This window comes from Mastomys coucha, unplaced genomic scaffold, assembly GCF_008632895.1.
Source record: "Mastomys coucha isolate ucsf_1 unplaced genomic scaffold, UCSF_Mcou_1 pScaffold21, whole genome shotgun sequence".
NCBI classification, from domain to species: Eukaryota; Metazoa; Chordata; class Mammalia; order Rodentia; family Muridae; genus Mastomys; species Mastomys coucha.
This window is the reverse complement of record NW_022196904.1, coordinates 80,829,755-80,854,178: the sequence shown is the minus strand read 5'-3', so window position 1 is coordinate 80,854,178 and position 24,424 is coordinate 80,829,755. Positions and strand designations below refer to the sequence as shown.

The following is a 24,424-nucleotide window of genomic DNA, read 5'->3' as shown; positions in this document are numbered from 1 at the left end:
TGTTTAGAAAATATTAATTTCCAGTTTTAAGGAATGAACAAAATAATTATTTCAGCCATGATTATATACCTTATGCATTTAATTTCATCTTATAAGCAGACATACACTCTATTTGTATTTGTAGTCCTCTGTCATTTTGTCTTTCCTTTTTTTTCTACACCCAAGGACTGACCTGAGGCTTTCTATGCCTCTGCTTTCTATGCAAGTGCTTTGCTACTTGGTAAATCCCTATTCCTCCATCCTATTGTGTAAACATCTATGTTCTTTGGAAAGGTGAAGGATAGGTTTTCCTCCATTCACTTTTGAATCTCATCCTACTAAGCTCAAGTAACTCGTGTTAAAACCAATAGTGGAGATTAATAGTCTTAACTTTAACGGTTAACCTCCAGGTCAGACTGTGCTAGCTCTGCATTATGTCTTTTATATAAATTAGCTGGCTTAAACCTAATAATAAGGAATGAGATAGATACAGGGCCAAATGAGGTAGAGATGTGATATGCAAGATCAGACAGCTGGTGGAGTGAAACTCTAACTTTGTTTACTTGCTCAGTCTCTGCTTTTAACAGATTCCTATATGTGGATCTTGGGTTCTAGGTTTGCCACTTGCTTTCTAACAGTTGTAAGAGAGATCATCCAATCTTCACCTCAAATTCTCCAGCTGTAAAATAGCCAGGAGACTTCTCTGTCCTTTTATGTTTTCCTAGGAGATAAAATGAGAAATAGGGAAAGTACCTATCTGTGCCATGCCAGATAGTGTGAAAGGTTTCCCAACATCATTACAAATTCAGAGCAGAACGTCACATAATTAACTTTGAAATCTTTTTGCTATCACGTTTATTTCAGCTCTTTCATTTTGCCTTCATCCCCTGTCTGAAGGTGGCAAATGAGTCTTTCAAAAAGATTAGGGGAGAACAAAGCATAAGGTAAAAACATTGGGCTCCAATGGACCAGTTGATTATTTCTATAAAGAGGATCTACACGAGAAAAGATCCAGTTCTGTGCCAAGGTCGTCCCAATTTAAAACAATTATAGGATCAGGGAAGATGTTTAAATGTTGACATGCAGAGATACAATCCTAGCTAAGTTTTCTGAGGAAAATGTTCATTAAAGCAGATTCAGGCTGTAGTAATAGCCAGAGACACATGCATAGAGATAGTGTTACCCCCAATCTGGCACAGCACCAAAGCTGATTGCTTCCTTGAAACAGGTTGCAACTGTTTCTGTAATGAGGCCATCTTAGAAGACTCCAGTTCCACCTTTCTGAATAAGATAAAAACCAAAGACTAACCTGAAGCACAAGGATGATTCTAGAAATCCTAAAGTTAACAAAGCAGCTATGTGGTGTACCAAAAATATGGAGAGTCTGGAATTGCTTTATTCCAACTGTGTGACCTTTACTAACATGGTCAAGAATGGGGCTTGTGGAACCTAACTACCTATGTTTAAACCTAGCCTTTTCATAATAGCACTCTGTCTTGGTGCCTCATTATAAAATGGAGATTAAAATAGGTAAAACAGTTAAAAATTTGAATTATAGAGTGAGAAGTCACTGACTTTATGTGTGCAACACCTAATCAATAGTAGCACTACACAAGGGTTTATTGTTACCAAAATCATTTGCATCAGTTTTCAATAAAATAAGAATAACAATATTTTTTTAAAGACTGCATGGGAAATTTTAGGTTTGAAGCAGGGTAAAAATTCAGAATGTGGTAACAGTTATTAATTGTTCAAGATATGTTTTTGTATTTTATCGTTGTTCACTTAGTCCTAGTGTTGACCACAAAGGATTTATAAAGAAGATGAAGCATCCCCTTTATTTCATTTAAATGGTTGAGAAGAACTGTTCATGCCAGGGCAGCTGGGATGGCAGATCAATGTGCTAACACATCAATATGTCTGGTATCAAATGAGCCTTAATAAAGCATTCTTTTCTCATATGCTTTTTAAGATTTAATGTATTATTGTATGTGATAAATCCATAGGTAAGCCTAAACTTAATGATCCTTTTTCTATCTCTTCCCCTTTTAATTTTATGCTGTAAATGTTTACTTAGATTATTAGGTATGGTAAGGAGTAGTGCCTCTGTAAAAAAAAAAAGAAGGGAGAAGAAACTTAATAAATGCTGGCTACCAATTTATCTTAATTCTAGAATCTGTTCTTCAATGCCATCATGAACAAAAAGTGACTTTCTGTACAGTTTGAAAAGCAGAGAAGGTACATAGCTTCATGTTATACAGCCATCGAGTACTGAAACACATTATAACCATATGATACCTACAGTTATCTGTAGTCACTATACTGTACATTAGAAACAGAATACCTATTTATCTTGCATAACTGAACCTGAATATTTGACCAGAATCCTTTCATTCTCCATTGATTATAGAGAATCATAATCTTGGTACATCCCTGTGTCTACTTAGCTTCCAAAAGTATGCTACTTGATTCTATTTGTCTTACTTCCTCCAAAGAAATAGTTATATGGCTGGAAACACTGGAAGTTTAAGAAGTTATGTAAGACTTTGGTGAGCAATGCAATAATGTTCTTTTAAAGAGAATCACAAAAATATTGTATTTTTAATAAATTGTATTTTTGAAAGTAATTATCAGATGTTCTGTCTAAATCATTTAACCTGTCATTTTTTACACATTCTTGTCACATCCATCACTCACAGTGGAATCCACATGGGTTAGTGAGTATTGGTACAAAGAATAATTACTACAGTTGCCTTCTGGAGTTATGATGCTAGTTAGACTGTACGTTGTAGCACATTGTAAATATTACATAAGGGTTGGAGAGATGGCTTAGCAGTTAAGAGCAGTGCTGGTCTTCTAGAGATACTGAGTTCAATTCCCAACACATTAGACAAATGGCTCACAACTATTTGCAATGCGATCTGATGCCCTCTCTGGTCTAATGTCCCCCCCATCTTTTTTTTTTTTTGTCATGCAGACATACATGCAAAGAGAGTACTCATAAAATAAATCTTAAAAAACATATCATATAAATATCACCATACACTCTTATAAATTCTATAAGATATTTAAGTAATATCTGCATCTAACAGGCTATGTCTGATCCCAAGTATGGTTAACAAAAAAACCCCATAAACCAGTATCGGTGCTAGAGGATGTATTGAAGAAGCTCTTCCTCATATAAGTGTATAAGTTTTATGCTTTTGGCTTCCCTTACACTCTGGGTAAGCTGTCATAAGAAGTCAGTTGTATTAATTATTTCTCATTGGTATTCCTAGTCTCTATCACATCTATGATCCAGTAGATGGCTCTACACCTATTGACATATAGGCTCAGTGGACTCAGTGGTCAAAACAACAAATAAGACTAGTCACACAGAGTGTGGACAAAATAGTGGGTGGGAGGAGGTAGGTCAGGAATTAGGGGGGAGGAATGTAAGATAAAGGTAATTTTGAAATTTCACTCTTTTAAAAATACAAAGGGTCCCCAGTGAAGGAGTTGGAGAAAGGACCAATGGAGCTAAGGGGCTGGACCAATGCAGCCCCTTAGGATGAACAACAATATGAACTAACTAGTACCCTCAGAGCTCCCAGGGTCTCAACCACCAACCAAAGCCTGCACATGGAGGGGTCTGATTGTTCAGGGAGCATGTGTATAGTAGAGGATTGCAAATTCAATCATCAATAGGAGGAGAGGACCTCGGCCCTGTGAAGGTTCTGTGCCCCAGTGTAGGGGAATGCCAGGGCCAGAAAGTGGGAGAGGGCGGGGTGGCAGGCATGGGGAAGTGGGAGGCAACAGGGGGTTTGTTTTGTTTGTTTTTGTTTGTTTCTTTGTTTTTTGGAGGGGAAACTGGGAATGGAGAAATTTACATGTAAATAAAAAAAATAAAGAAAGAAAGAAAGAAGGAAAGAGAGAAAGAAACTAAGAAAAGAAACTGAATTTGGATCCCAGCACCTATGTAAGCAGCTGGCTGTGTCTTGTATGCCTGTAACTCAACACTGTAGGCTCAGGGGTGGGGTAAAGACTGAAGAGAAAGATTGTTGGAGTTTGCTGCTCACCAGCCTAGCTTTGTGTTCAATGAAAGACCTCAGAGAAATAAAGGATAGAATGATAAAACAGGAAAATTGAAAAAAAAATAAATAAAAATACAAATAAAATCAATAATGTGGAGTCAAGCAGATGATCTCTAAGATCTAGCCCTACAACTCTAGAATCTTTGCCAAAGCTAAACACAGGGTCTAACTGAACCACTCCCTGTTTACTTTTCTTGAAAAAGTTCAACCTCCAACTCTAAATATCCCCAGTCACCATATTTTATTAATGTTCCTTTTGATGTCAAATTCACTGTAGCCACCAGAGCTATATAAACTTTTCATGTTCTCAGCCATAATTAAGACTGAAAGCTTCATGAGACTGAGGCACAGGTTCATTCTGCTCACTCAAGTCACTGGGACCTAGGACAATACTTGGCACTTACTTTGTAGACACTGGACCAGTGCTTATGCAATAAACAATGCACATTTAATTTTCAAGATCATACTGGACCAAGGAAGAAGCAGAGAACTAAAACTCTCCATCATATGTCCACCAAACACAGAGACCTTAAAATAGAAACAGCATTACTGTACTGAAAAACCACAATCATTCTACAAACTAGCTCTTTACAAAAAGAGCTAGGGTTCTACAGGGTTCTTATCCACAGGTTCTTAATCTCTTGTCACTTTTTTAAATGAAGAGGAAAGAGATTTAATCAATGCCTAGGATACAGCAATATCCTATTCACGATCTAAGTATTAGCATGACCTCTTCATATCCTTACAAAAGTGAGAGAATTAAGAAAAAAGATATTTGGAAGCAAAATACTATCTGCAGATGTACACATAAAGACTAACAAAAGTTTTATTAAAGGTTAATAAAAACATTAACATAGTATTTTCTATGGAAAAATACAATCTGTCATAAAGCTAAAAAATTATGTATTTAATTTTAATGACAAGAATATCAAGAAAACTACAGTGGGGAGAGGGAACTTGTAGAGCCCACCTCCAGCAGAAAGACAGGGCAGCAAGTGAGGGACAGGGTTGCTATCCCATAGTCAAAACTCTGACCCATAATTGTTCCTGTCTGAAGGAACCGCAGCAATGGAAATAGAAAAGAGCCTGAGGAAAAGAACATAAGGTGACAGGTCCAAAGTGAGATCCAGCTCAAGGGGAGATCCTAAGGCCAGACACTATTACTGAGATAATGATATGCTCACATAAAGGGGACTATCATGACTACCTTTCCCCCTGCCCCCTCCTTAAACCCACCAAGCAGCTGAAAGAGTCAGGTGCAGATATTTGCACCCAAGGAATGAACAGAAGCTGCTGAGCCCTGTGGTTGAATTAGGGAAAAGTTGGAAGAAGTTGAGGAGGAGGGCAACCCTGTAGGAGGATCAGCAGCCTCAACTAACCTGGATCCCTAGATTCTCAGACACTGGACTACCAACCAGGCAGCATACACCAGCCGATATGAGGCCCCCAACACATATACAGCAAAGGACTGCTGGATCTGGGTTCAGTCAGAGAAGATGCACCTAACCCTCAAGAGACTGGAGGCCCCAGGGAGTTTAGAGGTCTGGTGGGGTAGGGGTAGGGTGGGAACATCCCTGTGGAGACAGAGAGTGGGAGGAGGTATGAGATGTCAAACAGTTAAAGAGAGGGTGGACCGGGAGGGGAATAAAATCTGGAGTGTAAAAGAGAAAAAAGAAAAAAGAAAAAAAGAATATCAAGAAAAACATTCTCATACATAGCTGGGTGAATAAACAGCAACAAAATTAAAAAAACAAAAACAAAACAAAACCCCAATCTGTCAGCACACTAAAGAGTCTAATACTGTTCCATATGTGATTCTACTATATTTACAATTCATATATTTACTAAGTATTAAATATATTCCAAGAACTCTTCTTTAGGGCTGATATCCAAAACAAACAAGTTCTCCTGTTTTCACAGAACACCTTTGTAAAGGATACAAGATAATACTCAATTTCAGGTTTTCAATACATATCTTGGTTGTTCCTTTATACCAATGGAAACATGACCACTCATTTGCAGTGTAGATGCGGCTGTTAGTTCTCATTTACCAATAGTTTCAGCCACATTGCCTGACTTATCATTTTAAACACTGATACATGCAGTATGACTAAAAAAGTTAGAAAGAAAAACTATTTGGAGACTTCTACAATAATCAGGTAATACATGTTGTATTTTGTCCTGGTGTGCTGTCCTTAGAAAAGGAAGCACACTATACATTTAGTTTGAATAGTTTGCTGGTTAATGGAGTGAAGAATGTGAAAGGAAAATGGAGAGGAGGTTGATCAAGAGTTTGTGGCAAGAGCAAAATTGGAATAGGTCATTTACTGTAAAAGCAAAGACTAGGAAGAGGCAGGATAAAGATAAATAACAAGTCTACTATTGCAAATATTTACTGTTTAAAAGTCTAAGGGGAAATCGAGTAAGAAACTGATTACACAATGAAGATATAGACATATAATTTAAACATAAATAGGAAGTGAGGGGCTCAAAAAAACTGTGCAAGTATTATTATAAATAATATAGTTATGAGCAACTTAATATCTAATAGAAATTACACTAAGTAAATTGTAATTCAACTGCATACAATAAATAGTTATTATATAACTATTGAAATATTATCAATAATATGAATTTTTACTATTTTCTGGTAGAATACATATTTTCTTATTTATGTTTTGTTAATTTTATGACTTTTATAGAAATGCACATTATTTTATAATAAAAATAGATTTAAAAAAGCAGAAATCCAAATGGGGCATAAAGCAAGCTGATAGGTAATAAGAAAATAGTTTTAGAAATGAATATTGCAAATAATGTCTGGGAACAATGGAAAAGTAATATTTTAAAAATTATTTTTATTCAGATATAATTTGGCTCATTTTCTATATTACTGATATCTTCTCAAAACAAAAAGTGAATTATATAACCCCCAAATTTATGAAGTTTGTTAAGTCTGCAGTAAAGTACAACTATATATTTGTAATGTTATATTGGGAGACTACAGTTTTCTTTTATTTGTTAAGGTGTTCATTAACAATGAATAATTTCAATAACAATTGATGATAATGATTAATAATGGTATTACTATCATTATGGCATGTAATGATCAAGGTGATGGCAGAAGCCACCTGCGGATGACAATACTGTCACTGATAAGTCAACTATCAAAGTATATACATGGGTACAATTAGGAATTAGACAACATCTATGTCTATTATCCTCTCAGCATTATATGGCCATTCGAGCAAACGCCTAGAGGAATAGATCATGGCCAGTTGCCCTGAGTAATAGCATGCAACCTGTTTCAGTATACAAAGACCAGGGCTGGAAGCAAGGTACTCATTGCACTGTTGATAGTAATTGACTTGCCATACAAGGAACAACTATGAAGCAGTGGTTGATGTCTTTTATATTGATCCCTACAAAATTCTTCATTGTCAGCCATTAGTCTACTTTTTTTTTACTACATCAGTCAGCCTGAGAGGATGATGATGAGCTCATTGTGCCACAAAGTAACACAACATTGATTTAATAATTTTAATGTTACATTAATAATATAGCTACAGATGTATAATAATCATTTCTCATAAGACAGCAGAAATAATGTTGTTTGTTATAGGCATAGAAAATGATGAATATCTATAAAGGACATCTATGTGTCTGTAAAATATTCATTACAATTTCATTTTTGCTAACCTCTAATTAGTTTCTCTGACAACTTAACATGTTTCTAATACGTTTTTAGATGTTTCTCTCTTTAGTTAAGAGTTGCTAACTTCCCCATTAATATTTTCTGTTTCTAACTGGCTCACTCTATGGATCATATCTCTGGCTTGTGTAAGTCAATCTTTAATGGATATATGGAGTCTTCATCAATAAAGAGAGAATTCCCACTGAAGCTTTTACTTTTTTTTTCATTATTTCAAAGAATTCTTTATTTAACATGTGACATGTAATGATCTTTTTTTTTTAATTAGATATTTTCTTTATTTACATTTCAAATGATATCCCCTTTCCTGGTTTCACCTCCAGGAAAAAAAAACTCTGTTCCCTCCCCCCTGCCCCTGCTCACCACCTCAACCCCTCCTGCTTACTGGCCCTGGCATTCCCATACACTGGGGCATAGAGCCTTCACAGGACCAAGGACCTCTCCTCCCACTGATGACTGACTAGTCTATCCTCTGCTATACATATGCTGCTGGAGCCATGAGTCCTACCATGTGTGCTCTTTGTTCTTACTTAATAATATATTCTCTTTCTGTAGCAAGGGTTAACCCATTCCTTCTTTTGCATTATAATACTTCACCTCAAAGGAGGCTTACACCTGCTCTGCCTTGCTTGCCTGGAGAAACTTAACATGTTTCTAATATGGGTAACTTGGAATTGTCTGCTTGTGAGTCCTTAATTTGCTGACATTTTATAATGAGACTTTATAAAATTTATGAGGAACCCACTCATGCTTTGCAGAATTTTAACAGAGAGATCCTGCTTGGTGTTAGTTTTCTGCTACTATAAAAAAAAAAAAAAAGAAAGAGAAATAAAACCTCACAAATTCTCTAAAGAGCAGTTGCGTTTAGCTGAAGAGGTCAAGTGGAGAGACTGTTTATAGCATGCTTGACTCCACTGACTTCAACTTTATATATTTTCAGTTAAGGTAGCATTAGATGTTCCTTGTAGTTATAAAAATAAACATTCTCAATAAAGCTATCAGATTATATGGTTTCTCGCAATAAAATGTTGCGTTGTGCACTGCCAACCCAAGTAAACTGAAGAAGCATAGAGAGATTACGCTCTGCTTGAGCAGCTGTTATCATATTGCTGACTACATTTCAGTAAGTAGTTGGAAGATGTTTACAGAGAAGTTTTATTTGTAAAAAAGTTCATTTTAAAAACCATATTTTTAGTAGTATTAATAACAGCTAGTCCAATCAAGTGTTTACTTCTTTTCCAGCAAATCACACATAAGAATACAATTTACTGTCACAATAAAACGATAAGGTAGGAAGTGCTACACTGCTCCTTTTATAAAGGAGAAATCTGAAGCAGAGAGCAGTTATGTAGCACATCTGAGGTCACGCACTAGAAAGAAGTCAAGGCTGGGGTGAGCAGGTGGCCTTGGGGACTTAGGATCTGATCACGGAATATTCATCTTGATTCTCATGTACCGTCAGTTGCCTGCTTACAGTACTGCTAGCTGCTTTCCATTGCAGGTTAAAAGCACCCAGGAAGACTGGTCATGTATGAGGAAAAGGAGTTTAATTAATCCAATACCGCCTTACATCACCGACTTCAGGATGAAAAGAAAGCCTGGAGTGTGCTCATGCTCTGACAGAAAGCTCTGGTTCTTATTGTTACAGAGCCTGGTCCTGAAGGATGAGCCAGCCTTCGGCCATTACTAAAGCTCTAGTTCTTATTGTTACAGAGCCTGGTCCTGAAGGATGAGCTAGCCTTGGGCCATTACTAAAAGACTTTCTGCAAGATATGATACTTGGAAAGTTTGTATTAAACTCACTGTCTCCCAAACTTGGGAAGCATAACATTTTTTAGAGTTTGTGATATTTTCCAGGAAGGATGAGTATCTCTGAAAGTAAGTATTTTGATAATGTAAACTTCAGTTTATGAGTTTGTGAAAAAATAATTGAGTTTGCAACCAAAGTATTTTTATACTAAAGCAAAACAAAGAAAGTACCCATAAAACTTATTTTCTTTGCTTTTAATACCACTTTAATTCTTTGTGAATTTTGTAGAATGTATTTTGAACCCACTAAACTCTTCCCACAGCTCCTCCAATAACTCCATGTCCTCCCTCTCATCTCTTTTCATGCAACTTTGAGATTTCTTCCCTTTTAGATCTTTTACCATCGAGTCCAGTTTGTGTTTCCTAGACAGCCTCTCTTGGCCTGTAGTTGACCTACCAGGGGTCATATCATTAAAGAAAACTGACTCTCCATCTCAGACCCATGGCTGCACTGATATTGGTGTGATTCTTGCCTATCTTCCCTTATCTATGTGGGGATTTTATCTACCTAGAACTCACTCAGAAATTGTGCACACTATTATAACCACTGTGAGTTCACATGTGAAGTTGCCATTGATGTCAGGAAACATTCTTTATTTGATATTTGTAATCTTTTTGTCCCTTCTTCTATGAGGTACCTGAAGGAAGGGAATACACACACACACACACACACACACACACACACATATATATATATATATATATGTGTGTGTGTGTGTGTGTGTGTGTGAATATACACATTTCTCTATATAAATAAATATATGTATATAATTATATATGTATACACATATTTATATATAAATATATAAAATTTTATATACTCAATATATGCTATACATTAAATATATAAATATGTGTATACATATATACATATACATCATATATATGATTTATAGTTTTGTTAGCTGACTCTTTGTGAATTTCACATCATGTACCCAAATCCCACTCCTCTCCCCCTCCCCACTTACTGCTCTCTACCCTCGAAACCTTTTTACCCAACAGAGAAAAAATTCTCATTATGGAAAGCATAGTGTGTCACACTTTTATATACTCTTCTGTCCATACTTCTTGGCTTGCAAATGTTCATTGCAATGGCTCATTGGTCTGGCTTCTGCTACTCTATCAATACTAGAACCTCATTGGGACCCTTCTGGGATATGCTGTTGTTACCCTGTGTCATAGAGATCCTGTAGTTTGGGATCTGTAGGACCGGCTCCTTTATGCCTTCCAGCGTCTATGGGGTAGATGTTGAGATGGGGCAATTCAAAGCCCTGGATCTGGGTCTTAAAGGTATCTGAGATGATCAGCTCACTGGCTTTCCCACTCTCATGCCCTTCTGGCTAGCTCACCAGCAACCCCCATAACGAGGTCCACCATGCTGCTCAGTCGAGGTGCAGGGCCTGCTTTCCTGAATGTTGCAGTCAGTTAGGGATATGGCCAGTTCTCCCACTCTCATGATCCAGGGCCAGCCCCCCTGCCTGCCATAGAGGGGCAAGGGATGAGGGAGATGTGGAGGGCATCCTTCTCTTGTCCACACCACTACACAGCAAACAAGAAGCAGGGCTGGCTTTCCCTTTAGGACCGACTCACCAGCAGCCCCCACATTAAGGGCCATATCTGTGGTGCTTCCCAGGGGAGGGACAGAGCCAGCTCTTCTGCTCTCATGATACCATGAGGTCCAACTCTTCCACTTGTTTTGGGTGATGAGGGCAAAGGAGGGATCGGGGAGAGCATCTCTCCCCAACTTTTCCTTGCCAATTCCATTGAACAGCAGACTAGAGGTAGCACCGGCTTTCCCACACTCATGCCCTCAGGTCCGAATCACCCACAACTCCCACATCCAGGGCCAGTTCTCTTGTGCTACTCAGGTGAGGTGCAGGACCCGTTCTGCCGAGTGCTATAGCTGCTGAGGTGCAGCTCTCATGACCCTAGGGCCAGGGGGTGACCATTTGCCACAGGTGGTAAGGGGAAAGGGTGGAGGGGGGGTATCTCTCCTTCATCCGTGCCACTACATGAGAGACACGTGGTAGGGCCAGCTTTCCCATGTTTGCATCCTCAGGGCAGGCTCACCAACAGCTCACGTGACGATTCTCTCTCTGGAATACCGCAGCTGTTGAGGGGCAGGATTAATTCCCAGCTCTCCCAGGGAGGCCAGGTGAGTGATTGGGCCAATTCTACACAGCCCTTAGACATCAACATGTCCCTGGGTAACAGCCCAGACCAGAGATGTCCACTGGTCATCTTTCCTGGTAACAGACCCCTGTGCTACAGCGACACAGACTCAGACATGGCCTGCATTGGCAGCATAGGCCAGGACCCCCCATGGTCCCAGGTGGCACACCAGCTACCCATACCAGGCTTCACTACCCTCGAGAGCTCTCCAGTTATTCTTTTCATTGTGCCCATATCTTTGTTTCTCTTTTGCTTCCATTGCTCCACCATTTATTTGCTCTTCTTAGTGGTGCCTGGGGTCTCTGAATGTCTGAGCGTCATCTCAGGCGGGGTCTCAGGAGTGCTGTGCCCTACTCCATATTACGGTGCCAGGCAGGGGTCATCTCAGGCTAGCTCCCTGTCCTGAATACAACTCCTATGATTACAATGGTGAGTATTTCTTCTTTTTCCCCAGCCTCCTCCTCTTCCTCTTCCTTTTTTTTCCCCACCCCTCCTTCTTTGTAGTGTCCTTTCTCTGATCTTTGCATAACCATGTCTTTTCATTCTACAGTTCCTATACTACCTTTGCCATCTCCTCAGGGAGGCCCTCTCAAGGTACTCTCTCTCTCATGAAGTGCTCTTTCTTAGCCACTGACTATCACATAACCCTGCTTTATTTTCTCTATAGATCTTGACTAGCTCTGAACTTAATTCTATTTACTTATTAATATAGTTATATAAATTTAATGAGAATAGGAGCTCAAATGTATTCTCACTATTAGATTTTGTTTCTAACAACTATGTGGGATACATTTTAGAAATAGGATAGTCACAGGATGAGTAAGTCAATGAAAGAGAAAAGACAACTTGGGTAAATGTCGGAAGTATATCTAGTGAGTACGTATTCTGTAATTTGGGAGCAAAAAGGGTACATATGGGCTCCAGAGTAATGGAATGGTATATTCTTAAATAACCAGTAGAACAGATGAGCACCAAAGTCACAATTCTGAGTTGTTCTTAGTTGTTTCTAGATATGCAGAGTCTGTCTATAGAGCTTATTTACCTTAATGTTTTATTATCAACCGAAGTATTTGAAAGCCTACTACGTGGTGTGGTGACAGTCAAACTGGCACTTGGATATGCATGTGCCTTTCAGATTATGTGAATTTAGTTTCTTACAATAGGATGAGTATCTCTCACAGCTAGTTTCCTAGTTTCATAATTTTCATAACAACATTTACCTCATTCATTAGAAAATTAAGCAATGGCATGGTGAGAATTTCATTTTGCATCCCTTTCTTGGTTTGTTTCAATTTAGTGTTAAAGGTTCATTTGTTTGCTCTCAAGTGACTGATTAGGATAGTGAACAAATGTAGTTTAGACTCCTGTATATGAGTGAAGATGTGGTGACATATAGGAGGAATGATAATGTTTTCATCATTCCCAGGTGATGTTTGACTGAGTATAGATTGTTTAAATTCTTCTTCCTGATCCTTCATTCTCCAAGCAGTAAATATCAGCTTAGAGAAATGAAATGAACATTGAATTGCACATTCTACAACATCATTTCTAAATATGGCTTTCCCATTTATAAGCAGAGGACCAGAGGAAGCCAACAAATTATTCTAGGCATGTGCTCCTCTTCCATTTCATGACTGCAGATAAGATTATGGCCCTTCCAACTCTGACAGCTTGGAACTCGGAGTCATAAACTACACAAGCACCCCTGTTTTTCAAAGTTTTCATTTTTTTGAGACAAAGTCTCACATCGTGGCCCAGGCTGGCTTCAAACTTAGGGCAAGCTTAGCCTCCCAGAATTTGTGTTACAACGGCTACTATCTTATGCAGCTGACAACCAAATTTCTTCATCACAGTAAAACTACTCCATAGGATCTCAGTGGCTTTCTAGCAAGACATTTTCATCCAAGACTGCTTTATTTAGCTTCCCTTGCTCTTGGTGGAAAAACACCAATTTCTAAATCTAATAAGAAAGAGCTAAACTAAGTCATAGTAGCATTATTCTAGTCAAAATTGCTTAAATTTTTTTACTATCTACCTATAACAGAGGGAGTATAAATCAGAGGACTAGAGCAATACTCCTTACATCAGACTGAAAAGTATACAAGGCATGTGAAATCAGATGTTTCCAGCTTGATGTGACTTGAGAGGTTGTTGAAGGATTTTCCTTTTATAGAAATGCTTCCCTGATTGCTAAACTCTCACTACTAGAGATTGAATCCTTGATTTGTTAGTTTAGATAATTGTAACAAGTCCTCAAATATAATATATAACTCAAAGGTAGTATCAAATACATGTAATCTTCTAAAATAAACATAATATTCAGAACTTACTCATATTAAAAAACTTATAGTGTCTTGGAGAAATAAAAAGATCATTTACCCCAAATCTAGAGGCAAGACTTATAGAGACTAAGTGACTTGAATAATTGTTTAGGTGTTGAGTGACAGGGCCATGACTACAAGCCACAAAATCATCTCTGTGAGAGGAAAGGTGTGGATGTAAGGAAGAGACCTTTAAGGTCAGGTGGATTAGAAATTCTCACCCTGATTCTTGTTGTATGACAATGAGGCATTTTCTTAATTTCTTTTAAGTTTTTTTGGTTGTTGTTATTTGTAAACCTCAAGACTATCATATAGAAATCATATAGATATATATTTGTATACTAATTTAGTTTTAGCTTATATTCCTCTTTAAATCTTTACAAGCTATCTACTGCAAATGTCTGATTCTTAAATTCTGATCAATACTTACATATTTTCATGTTCAGAATCAAGGTCACCTCTTATTTAAAATTTCATTTGATGTTATGGCTGTTGCTATGGCATCTATACAAGCCTCAAAAATCACTTATAAATGTTTCCTGAATACCTCCTGTGGTATTAGGGATCTCTGATAATGCTCTATATAATACAGTAGTGATTGAATTCTGCTAGACTCTGGACTTCAATTCAGGACTGCAGAGATGTCTTGGCAGTTAAGAACACTTACTTCTAAATTTAGTTCTTAGCATCCATATCATGTGGCTTTACTACCTCCTATAACTCTAGTTCCAGGGGATTGTACATCCTCTGCTCACCTCACCAGACACCTACACACAAGTAGCAAGCACACACACACACACACACACACACACACACACACACACACACGTAAAAATTAAATGAATCTTAAATTTTTTTATCCAAAGATCTTTGGCATTTAAAAGAAATAAGAACTGACACAAAATTCCCATTTTTTTTTTGTTTCTAGGCAAGGACATAATAATTCCTATTAATTATGATAATTATTTTACAAAAGAAGGAAATTTTAATACCACAGTATATAAACTTAATGTTATGAAACAACTAATATAGTTGCCTTTATGGAAAGATCTCCTGGAGCAGGGGGAATAGGTACTGCTTTACATCATTTTTAATGCAATTTAAAAGTTTTAGATTTTTAGTGCCCATGGTCTAGTAGGAAACATTGAATTAATATAATGAATGCGGCAGGGGGAGTACAAGACAGGACACAGCAATACTGACACAGTGGCAAGAGGAAGTATGCATAGGTATGAGCTGATAGACTTTTCTTCACTATTTTTGCCGGTACCAGCCATTCAGAAGATTTTGTATAGTTATTAGCAATAATATCTCGCATGGAAACATAGAAGGAGTCAAAGCAAGAAGTAAGGCAATGAGACATACATAGTGTGGGACAACTATGCTCCAGAGAGATTATCAATCTGCAAGAACATTCTGTATGACTCTAATTTTGATTAGAAATTACAGTAAGTATAGGCACTCTATAAAGACAATATCTACTATGGATTTGTTACATGTTGCACAAGATTCTAGGTTGCTTGTTATATTTTCTCATTTAATCATACAACCCCCTGAGATAGACTCAACTCCTTTTCCCTTGCAGAGATGAGGAAGTATGCAGTTATTAAGGGATTAACCATGGCCACAGATAGCCAGAGCTAGAGATAGGGCTCACCCAACTGGCCAACCTATAGCTCAGCAGAACTCACAATTCCTTTTGATGCCATGCGTTTCTCTGATGAGAAGAACTTGTTTAATTTGATTCTCATTTTTATATTAAAGAGAAAATCTAAATGCTTCTTTTTTTCCTACTTAAAAGCTAATCTACCATAAACTCTTTGAGTGAAGCTTAATTTCTCCATCTCTAAATAGTGATAGGAGTTCTCCTCTCTGTTTTTAAAAGGATTAATTGAGTAGGGTATGTTAAACAGCTAGCAAGTGACCAGGATTATAAAGAGGCTTTAACAAATGTTAATTTATTATGGGTCCTAGTAAGAGAAAATGACATTTCAAGTTAAAACCAGCTTCGATATTAGTGGTAGGCAAATAGATCATTGCTCTGGAGCATAAAGGTGTCTATATTTACAAATACTTCATGGAGCCCCAAGGATTATCTTTGCCATAGTCCTCATTTTAATTAAGAGCACAGAGCTCAGACACCTCAGCATCAGAAGGAGTCTGCACAGATGCACATTTTCAGCTTCCCAACTCTTTGTTCCCTGGCTCAAGATATAACAAGCTACTTTAGCAACCTGGTGTTGTGAAACAAATAGGAAATGCTTAATCATTTAAAAATACATATCAAAGAATAGAAGAGACAAAGAAGCACATGGCAGCATGAAGACTCCTCTACTTCGTCAAAACTGACAAATGACTTCAAGTAAACAAAGATATAAAACCCAAGCAACCCACCTCTATTTGTTATGAATATAAATATATAAGAGACTTTACACACACATACACATATTACAAATATATATTCTCCTATGTGCACACACACACACATACAGACACTCACACACTTAAATCAATCTCCCTCTCTCTTCCCCTCCCCCTCTCCCCTCTCTGTCCTCTCTATTTTTAGACAGGGTTTCATTGTGTACCCCTGGCTGTCCTGAAACTCAGATAAGGCTGGCCTCTAAATCAGAGATACTCCCGCCTCTGCCTCCCAAATGCAGGGATTAAAGTCATGAATCACCACTGCCTGGTTCTCTAATCACAGTTTTGGTTAAAAAAAAATTTCAAAGCCATCCTCAATTGTATTTAAGCACACATTTGTGTATGCTTGAAATTTTCATTATAGGCTGTTATACTGATCATTTTAAAAGTAGGTCACTCTAGAACAAGAATTTAAGGGAAGTATTATTTTTAATTCTTTGAGTATTTTGTACAGTGCATTTTAACCATAGTTGCTGCCCACCCCATCCCCCTAATTCCCCCTAGATCCACTTTTTGTTTTAAAAATATATTATTTGCCTTTTTAAAACCACCCCTCAAGGCTAATTTATAATTTGCATATATTCTGCCTTCTATTGGAAAGCAGTCAACCCACCAAGGGCTATACTGCTAAAAAGAATGAACTCTCTTGGAGGTGATCTTTGGTTCATAACCATAGTTTCACTCCTTCATCAAGTGTATTAAGCATATACTAGTTTTAGAACAAACTATTTAAAAATATAAAGAAAAAAATGAACATTTCTTATTCACCTATAAATTAATTAGTTCATTTATTTATCAGTCACTATTTGTTGGGTTCTTATTGATGGTGACTTAAATAAATGAAAAATTTCTCTGTGAACTGACAGACTTGACATTTTAGGGTGCTGTGTCCATGTCCTGTCACTTGTGGTGTTAGTAATGAGGCATGTTCTGAGATTCCTGCCATGTTCCCTCTCAGAATTAACATAGTGTGTTAATTTGAGGCTCTTTGGAACCAAATTCACCTCCCTTCTTTTTCCTATAGCTCTTACACTCAAGGCAGGGTACCTCCCAAATTCCATTAAGTGTGGGTCACCATTGATAGGCAGACCATGGGAAGTAGAGTCAGAAGAGGAGCACTTCAGTTCTGACCTCACACAACCATATGGATAATATTGGCAAGCTACTCCCATCTTTCTAAGCCTGGATGGGATCATCTTTCATCAAACAATGAAAGCTACTCTACAGAATTGCCGCAAAACCCAAATGGGATGAAATGTGAATAAAATTTTAGCCAATCACTTTGTGATAGACACATGCATTATACTATTCCTCTACAATGAATTTGGGAGTATATAGCAGAAAATCCCATTACATGTATATTCGCAAGTATTGGATGATGTTTACTTAAAGTAAAACTACAGTGAGCTTGAAGCTTTAGTTCATCTGCTAAGAAACAGCTGACATCATGTACAAATGTGACTCTTTTCCTAGAAACCATCATCAACCCAGTTAAGCCAGAAGCATATCTGACCTGGTGTAGTCATCTTCAACCAGCATGTGCTTTGGAATTGGTGAGTACCTTCCTGGAGAGATGGGTGGCAGGGAAGTTTTGTATTCTAACGTGCCATTGTTACCAGACAGTAGATGATTTTCCATCGGTGGAGAATAAGCTAAGGAATTGAGGAAAGAAGAAGAAATGGAATCAAACCTTTTTATGCAGGTGATGTGATGTGTTACATTTCAGAGGATGAGTTAAAAACACAAAAGCTTTGCTTCGTGCCAAAATTTTTTCTTGTTCTCCAATAGGAGTACGTTGCTGTCCATTTGCATTTCCCACATATAAGTGCTTGATGACTTTACACTTGGAAAGATGTAATAACAGTTTTATTTGTAACCAAAATTAGCATAATTAGATGATAAGAAGAACTGAAGGAGAGACTTGACCGACACATATTTTCAGAATGATGATTAACTTTCTATTGAAACAAAAATGTTAGTTTCTAATTGCAGGACTCACATTCACTTTACATAATTAATATCAAATTATCAAAACCCAAGAGGCTCCCAAGGAGTAAACTCTCCTATAAATAGTTCTCCATAAATATGCTGTACTTCCATCACAGGAAGTCTGCAATCTCAAGCATTTTTCTTCTATTCTTCCCTAATCCACCTTCTCACTGATCCATGGCCTGAATCCTCAGTCAAAACCTCTGTTTTGGCATCTGAACCACTGCCTAACTGAATGGAGTATATGCAATTTCATATCTCTTACCCCATGTCAAATATAAAGTTCAGAAGGCATGAATTTTCTCCATTCTTTCAGAGATAGATTGGAAGTCTTTCTTCTCTGAATCTCTAAAGGACGTTTATTTTTATTTACCTGACAGCCTCTTTTTTCTGCTAAACTGTGTTGCTGTTAACACATTTCTGTTAGCTAACTCTCCAGCCATGCTGTTGAAGGTGGGGCTTGTATTTCTTCTGCATCTCACATCTTACTTTACAATGTATGGTGCACATGTTAAATTACTTTAATTGATTAGAAAGTTTTATGTTCTGATTTTTTTAAAAAAAAATCTCCACAACTGCATTTATTTGGCCTTACAAAGTGGCTCATAGATCCTCAAGTCTGACTCCTCTAAATTTATCAGGTTCAAAAGTCTCTGAAAGTCAAAACTCATTTTTATCCTAAGGTAAGGCTTATCTCAGCTTAGGGCCTTCTTTGGGAAAAGAAAAAAAAAAAAGGCCATTTGGAGGGGGAGACATTTGAGACCATTATTTCAAAAAGTAATAGCTAAGGTAATGGACCTTTAGATAAGGTTATTCAGCTTTTAAATTTTCCTCAAGAGAAACATCTAAATCTAAGATTCAACAACTCACTTAAGGTGACAGTATTAATTCTTAGTCAGCCCTGAAGGCATCCCAAGTGCACCCACTCACAACTGAACTCCCAAAGCTTCAAATCCAGCAAGCAAACTTGTGTCAACAAAAATACCCATCAGACTTACATAAAAAGTAAATTCTTTCTAAATTTAGTTCCAGAAGACAGAAGAGAGGGCACGGGGCCTAATTAGCAGTAGATTTGATGCAGTCCCCAGAATCATGATTCACGTTGTTGCCCTAGGAGTCTTGTGTCACCCACTGCTACAGACACAATGACTGATTATTTTCTTTATTCTATAGAGTGTAACAAATTCAGCTAAAGATAAAAGTTATAATGATGACTGAAAATAAGGTATCATCATGTTGGGGGAGGGCAATGCTGTCCCGTAGGAGGAAGGTTACAACTATCTGTGGCTTGTTTTGCCAGCATCTGTTTTTCACTCTGCTTCTACATAGATCTAACCTCAGACAAAGGATTCAATGGCATGCGACAACTCATGTTCCACGAGACTGAGCATTTATCATCTGGAGTGTTGTATCAACACTATTGTAGTCACTGTGTTTAAAAAAGCATATCACTCTGTCTTTCCATAAATGGTGGGCCTGCCAGCATATCAAGGTGTCTCACCTTCAAAATATGAGCCAAGGTCTCGTAAAACAACATGGAAATGATGAATAGAATATTTTCCCTGAAGTATTTCCAGAAGCGTGACAAGAGTAAAATTGTAAGCAGAGGTGCAGATGCCTTTGTGGAGTTCCATTTTGTATAACTGGAGGCTACCAGAGGATGGCTCCAAGCACGGTACTTACAGTGAGTAATATCCGGTGGCCCATAAGGATCAGTCATATAAATGGTGGTGGGTTTGCCAACTTTTAGATAAACAACATCAGATGTGTTCTTCAATATCGCTACAGCCTCTTCATGTGTAACTTCTTCTAAACTATAATTATTTACCTGAAGGGGGAGAAAGATCAATATGAGTGTTAAACCCATGAAGTAAAAGACAACCATCCAGGCAGATAGTATATTTGGAAGTATGACCTTGATAAAAGATTGGTTACAATGATTAGCATTCTTGGTATGCTTAGCATTCTTGATAGAACACACAGTTTAAGCTTTAACCAAAGCAGGATAGATATAGTCATGAACGCTATAGAACAAGTTAGCTTTGTCCATCTCCCTGAGGCAGCAACATGAAATGGCATGCAGAATAACATTTCTAGAAAAAGTAAATAATCTTTTTAATATTTGCTATGGTTTTTATGATGAAAATAAAATATCTGTCTGGCTGGGTATGAAGCTCAGTGATATAATTAATGATTATTGAGAATGTCTGAGGGTCTTGGATCAGTTCCCAGTACTAAAGAATACAAACACAAAAACAATACTGCCAAGAAAGAGTGCACAGAAAGCACTGTACAATAATTTAAATAAACTTTAACAAATAAAAACAATCCATAAGCTTCCTACTTTAATATATTTAAGTCAGTGTTATACCATATTGGACATATTATTTTGTATTCTTGGAAAAAATCCAGAGTGACTATAACATTAGCATAATCATGCATTGTGGCTTTTGTTTTTTACTGCTTTAACAATGGTTTAAATAATCTATTGCTAGACCCTTTTTCATTTGCTCTTACTTAGTTGGTACTATAAATAATGTTGTAGCCCATGGATGCAGAGGTGGTTCAATATATAAAAAATCCATCAACATAATCTACTATGTAAACAAACTGAAAGAAAAGAAAACATATACTAATCTTATTAAATGCTGAAAAATCCTTTGACAAAAATTCAACACCTCTTCACATTAAAAGTCTTGGAGAGATCAAGGATATTAGGCTCATACTTAAACAAAATAAAGGCAATATACAGTAAGCCAACAGCCAACAGCAAATTAAATGGAGAGAAACGTAAAGAAATTCCATTAAAATCAGGGACAACACAAGGTTATCCACTCACCTTGTATCTTTTCAATATACTACTTGAAGTTCTAGCTAGTGTAATAAGACAAATAAAAGAGATCAAGGGGATACAACTTGGAAAAGAAGAACTCAAACTATTGCTACTTGCAGATGACATCATAGTATATATAAGTGGCCCCAAAAATCAACCAGAGAACTCCTACAGCTGATAAACACATTCATCAAAGTGGCTGGATACAAAATTAACTAAAAATAAAAATCAGTAGCCTTCTTTTATACAAATGATAAGTGGTCTGAGAAAAAAACATCCTTCACAATAGACACAGATAATGTAAAATATCTTGATGTAACTCTAACCAAACAAGTGAAAGACCTATATGACAAGAATTTCAAATTTCTGAAGAAAGAAATTTCAAAAGATATCAGAAGATGGAAAGGTCTCCCATGCTCATGGATTGGTAGGATTAACATAGTAAAAATGGTCTTACCAAAAGTAATCTACAGATTCATTACAATTCCCTTAAAAATTCCAACACACTTCTCTACAGGCCTTGAAAGATCAATTCTCAAATTATATGGAAAAACAAACAAACAAACAAACAAAACCCAGGATAGCTAAAACAATATTGTACAAATAAAGAAATTGTGGAAGACCCACCATCCCTGATTTCAAGCTATACTAAGAACAATAGCGATAAAAACTATTTATCTATGAACACTCGATTTTTGACCAAGAAGCCAAAACCATACATGGAAAAGGGAGACCATCTTCACCAATGGTGCTGGTCTAACTGGATGTCTGCTTGTAGAAGAATTCAAATAGATCCATATTTATCACCTTGCACAAAGCTTAAATACAAGTGAATCAAGGACCTCAACATAAAACCAAACACACTAAATCTAATAGAAAGAAAATGGGGAATAGCTTTGAATGCATTGGTACAGGAGACAACTTCCTGAACAGAATATCAATAGATCAGGAACTAAGATCAACAATAAATGGGATCTCATGAAACTGAAAAGCTTCCGTAAAGCAAATGGCAATAGAATAAAACAGCGGCCTACAGAATGGGAAAAGATCCTTACCAACACTGCATCTGACAGAGGGTTAATTTCCAAAGTATATAAAGACCTCAAGAAGTTAGACAACAACAAACCAAATAAACCAAGTAATAACTGGGGTACAAACCTAAACAGAGAATTCTCATCATGGGAATCTCTAATGGCTGAGAAGCATTTAAAGAAATGTTCAGTGTCCTTAGTCATTAGGGAAATGCAAATCAAAATGACTCTGAGATTCTACCTTAAAACCTATGGTTAAGATCAAATCTTAAGTGACAGCACATGCTGTTGAGGATGTTGGAGCATAGGGAACACTCCTCCATTGCTGATGGAAGTGCAATCTGGAAATCAATTTGACAGTTTCTCAGAAAGCTGGCAATAGTTCTACCTGAAGACCCAGCTATACCACTTTTGCACATATACCCAAAAGATGTCTACCACAAGGACATTTGCTTGACAATGTTCATAGCAGCTTTATTCATAATAGCCAAAGTCTGGAAACAACCCAGATGTCCATCAAGTGAAGAATGAATAAAGAAAATGTGGTTCTTTTACATAATGGAATACTACTCAGTTATTAAAAACAAGAAATTTGCAGGCAAATGGTGGAATTGAAAATATCCTGAGTGAGGTAACCCAGACCCAAAAGAATATGCATGCTATGTACTCACTGATAAGTGGTTATTAGCTGTAAAGTACAGGATACCCATGCTAGAATCCAGACTCAAAGAAGCTAAATAACAAGGAGGGACCAAGGGGGAAATAAAATAGTCACTGGTGGTTGATGGAGGGAGGGAACTGGGTGAGAGAGAATGGAATTGAGGGATTAGGTGTAGGGTGAGACAGGGAGAGAGGGCCAGGAGAGTGAAGAGAAGTCATTGAAGACAGGGGTGGGAGGTGAGGGCCTAGGGGGCTAGGATGTGCCAGAGACCTGGGATTGGGGAGGCTCCAATAAGTCTATAAGGGTGACTCCAGCTGAGACTCTTGGCATTGGCAGATGTGTAGCCAGAAGTGGCCACCTCCTGAAGCCAGGCAGGATTTCCACCGGAGGTGATAAAGATAACCCACCCACAAAACCTTCAACCCCAAATTGTCCTGCATATTTGAAGTTCAGTGACAAAAATGAAGCAGAGACTGAAGGAATGGCTAACAAATGACTGGGCCAACCTGAGACCCATCCCGTGGGAAAGAGCCAATCCCTAACACTATTAATGATACTTTGTTATGCTTGCAGACAGGAGCCTAGCATAAGTGTCCTCTGAGAGGTTTCTCTTAGCAACTGACAGAAGCATATGCAGAGACCCACAGCTAAACATTAGACTGAGCTCATGGAGTCTTGTGGAAGAGTTGAGAGAAGGAATGAGGGACCCAGAGGAGTTAGGGACTCCAGAGGAAGACCAACAGAGTCAACTAACCTGGGTCCTTGGGGGCTTCCAGAGACTAAACCACCAACCAAAAAGCAAATACGGGCTAGACCTAGGTCATCTCATATGTAGCAGATGTGCAGCTTGGTCTTCATGAGAGTTCCCCAACAACTGGAGTTGGGCTGTCCCTGATTCTCTTGCCTGCCTGTGGGTTCTGTTCTCCTATCTGGGCTGCCTTGTCTGGGCCTCAGTGGGAGAGTATGTGATTAGTCCTGCAGTAACTTGATGTGCCAGGGTTGGTTGGTGTACCTAGGGGTAGTAGAAGGATGGGGGATAGGGGAAGGGCTCTATGAAGGGTGACTGGGAGGAGAGGGAAGCTGCATTTGGTATCAATTAATAAAGAGAAATAAATAATGTAACAAAAAATTATCTGGGTTTATCTAGCTTGGATAGTTTTTTTTTTTTTCCGTATAACTCATATACATGACTTGCTAGACTGCCGCGGACCGGGATTTCTTTCTTTTTCTTTTTTTTTTTTTCTTTTAGATATTTTCTTTATTTACATGTCCGGGGTCCCTTGTTCCACAGGACTAGGGGTTCTGGTCAGGTGGGCACGGGATTTGGCTTTTGACAAACAGACTAGACACGAGTAGTGTAAGGTCTGAGTGTATTTCTTAAAAAATGACATGAGGCTTTTACAATCATTGTAAAAGAGAAATG

At 37.7% G+C, this 24,424-nt stretch overlaps 1 protein-coding gene across 18 annotated transcripts in view; it reads right to left on the bottom strand.

Moving 5' to 3' along the window:
• Dlg2 (discs large MAGUK scaffold protein 2) overlaps positions 1-24,424 on the bottom strand; it is a 1,953,494-nt gene that overhangs the window by 449,143 nt on the left and 1,479,927 nt on the right. For all 18 annotated transcript variants that reach the window (XM_031387347.1, XM_031387348.1, XM_031387349.1 and 15 more), the window contains 2 exons: positions 20,160-20,304; positions 18,001-18,139 (listed from right to left, as the gene is read on the bottom strand). In XM_031387347.1, coding sequence (XP_031243207.1) covers positions 18,001-18,139; positions 20,160-20,304 — 284 coding nt within the window. The remainder of the gene's footprint in view (positions 1-18,000; positions 18,140-20,159; positions 20,305-24,424) is intronic.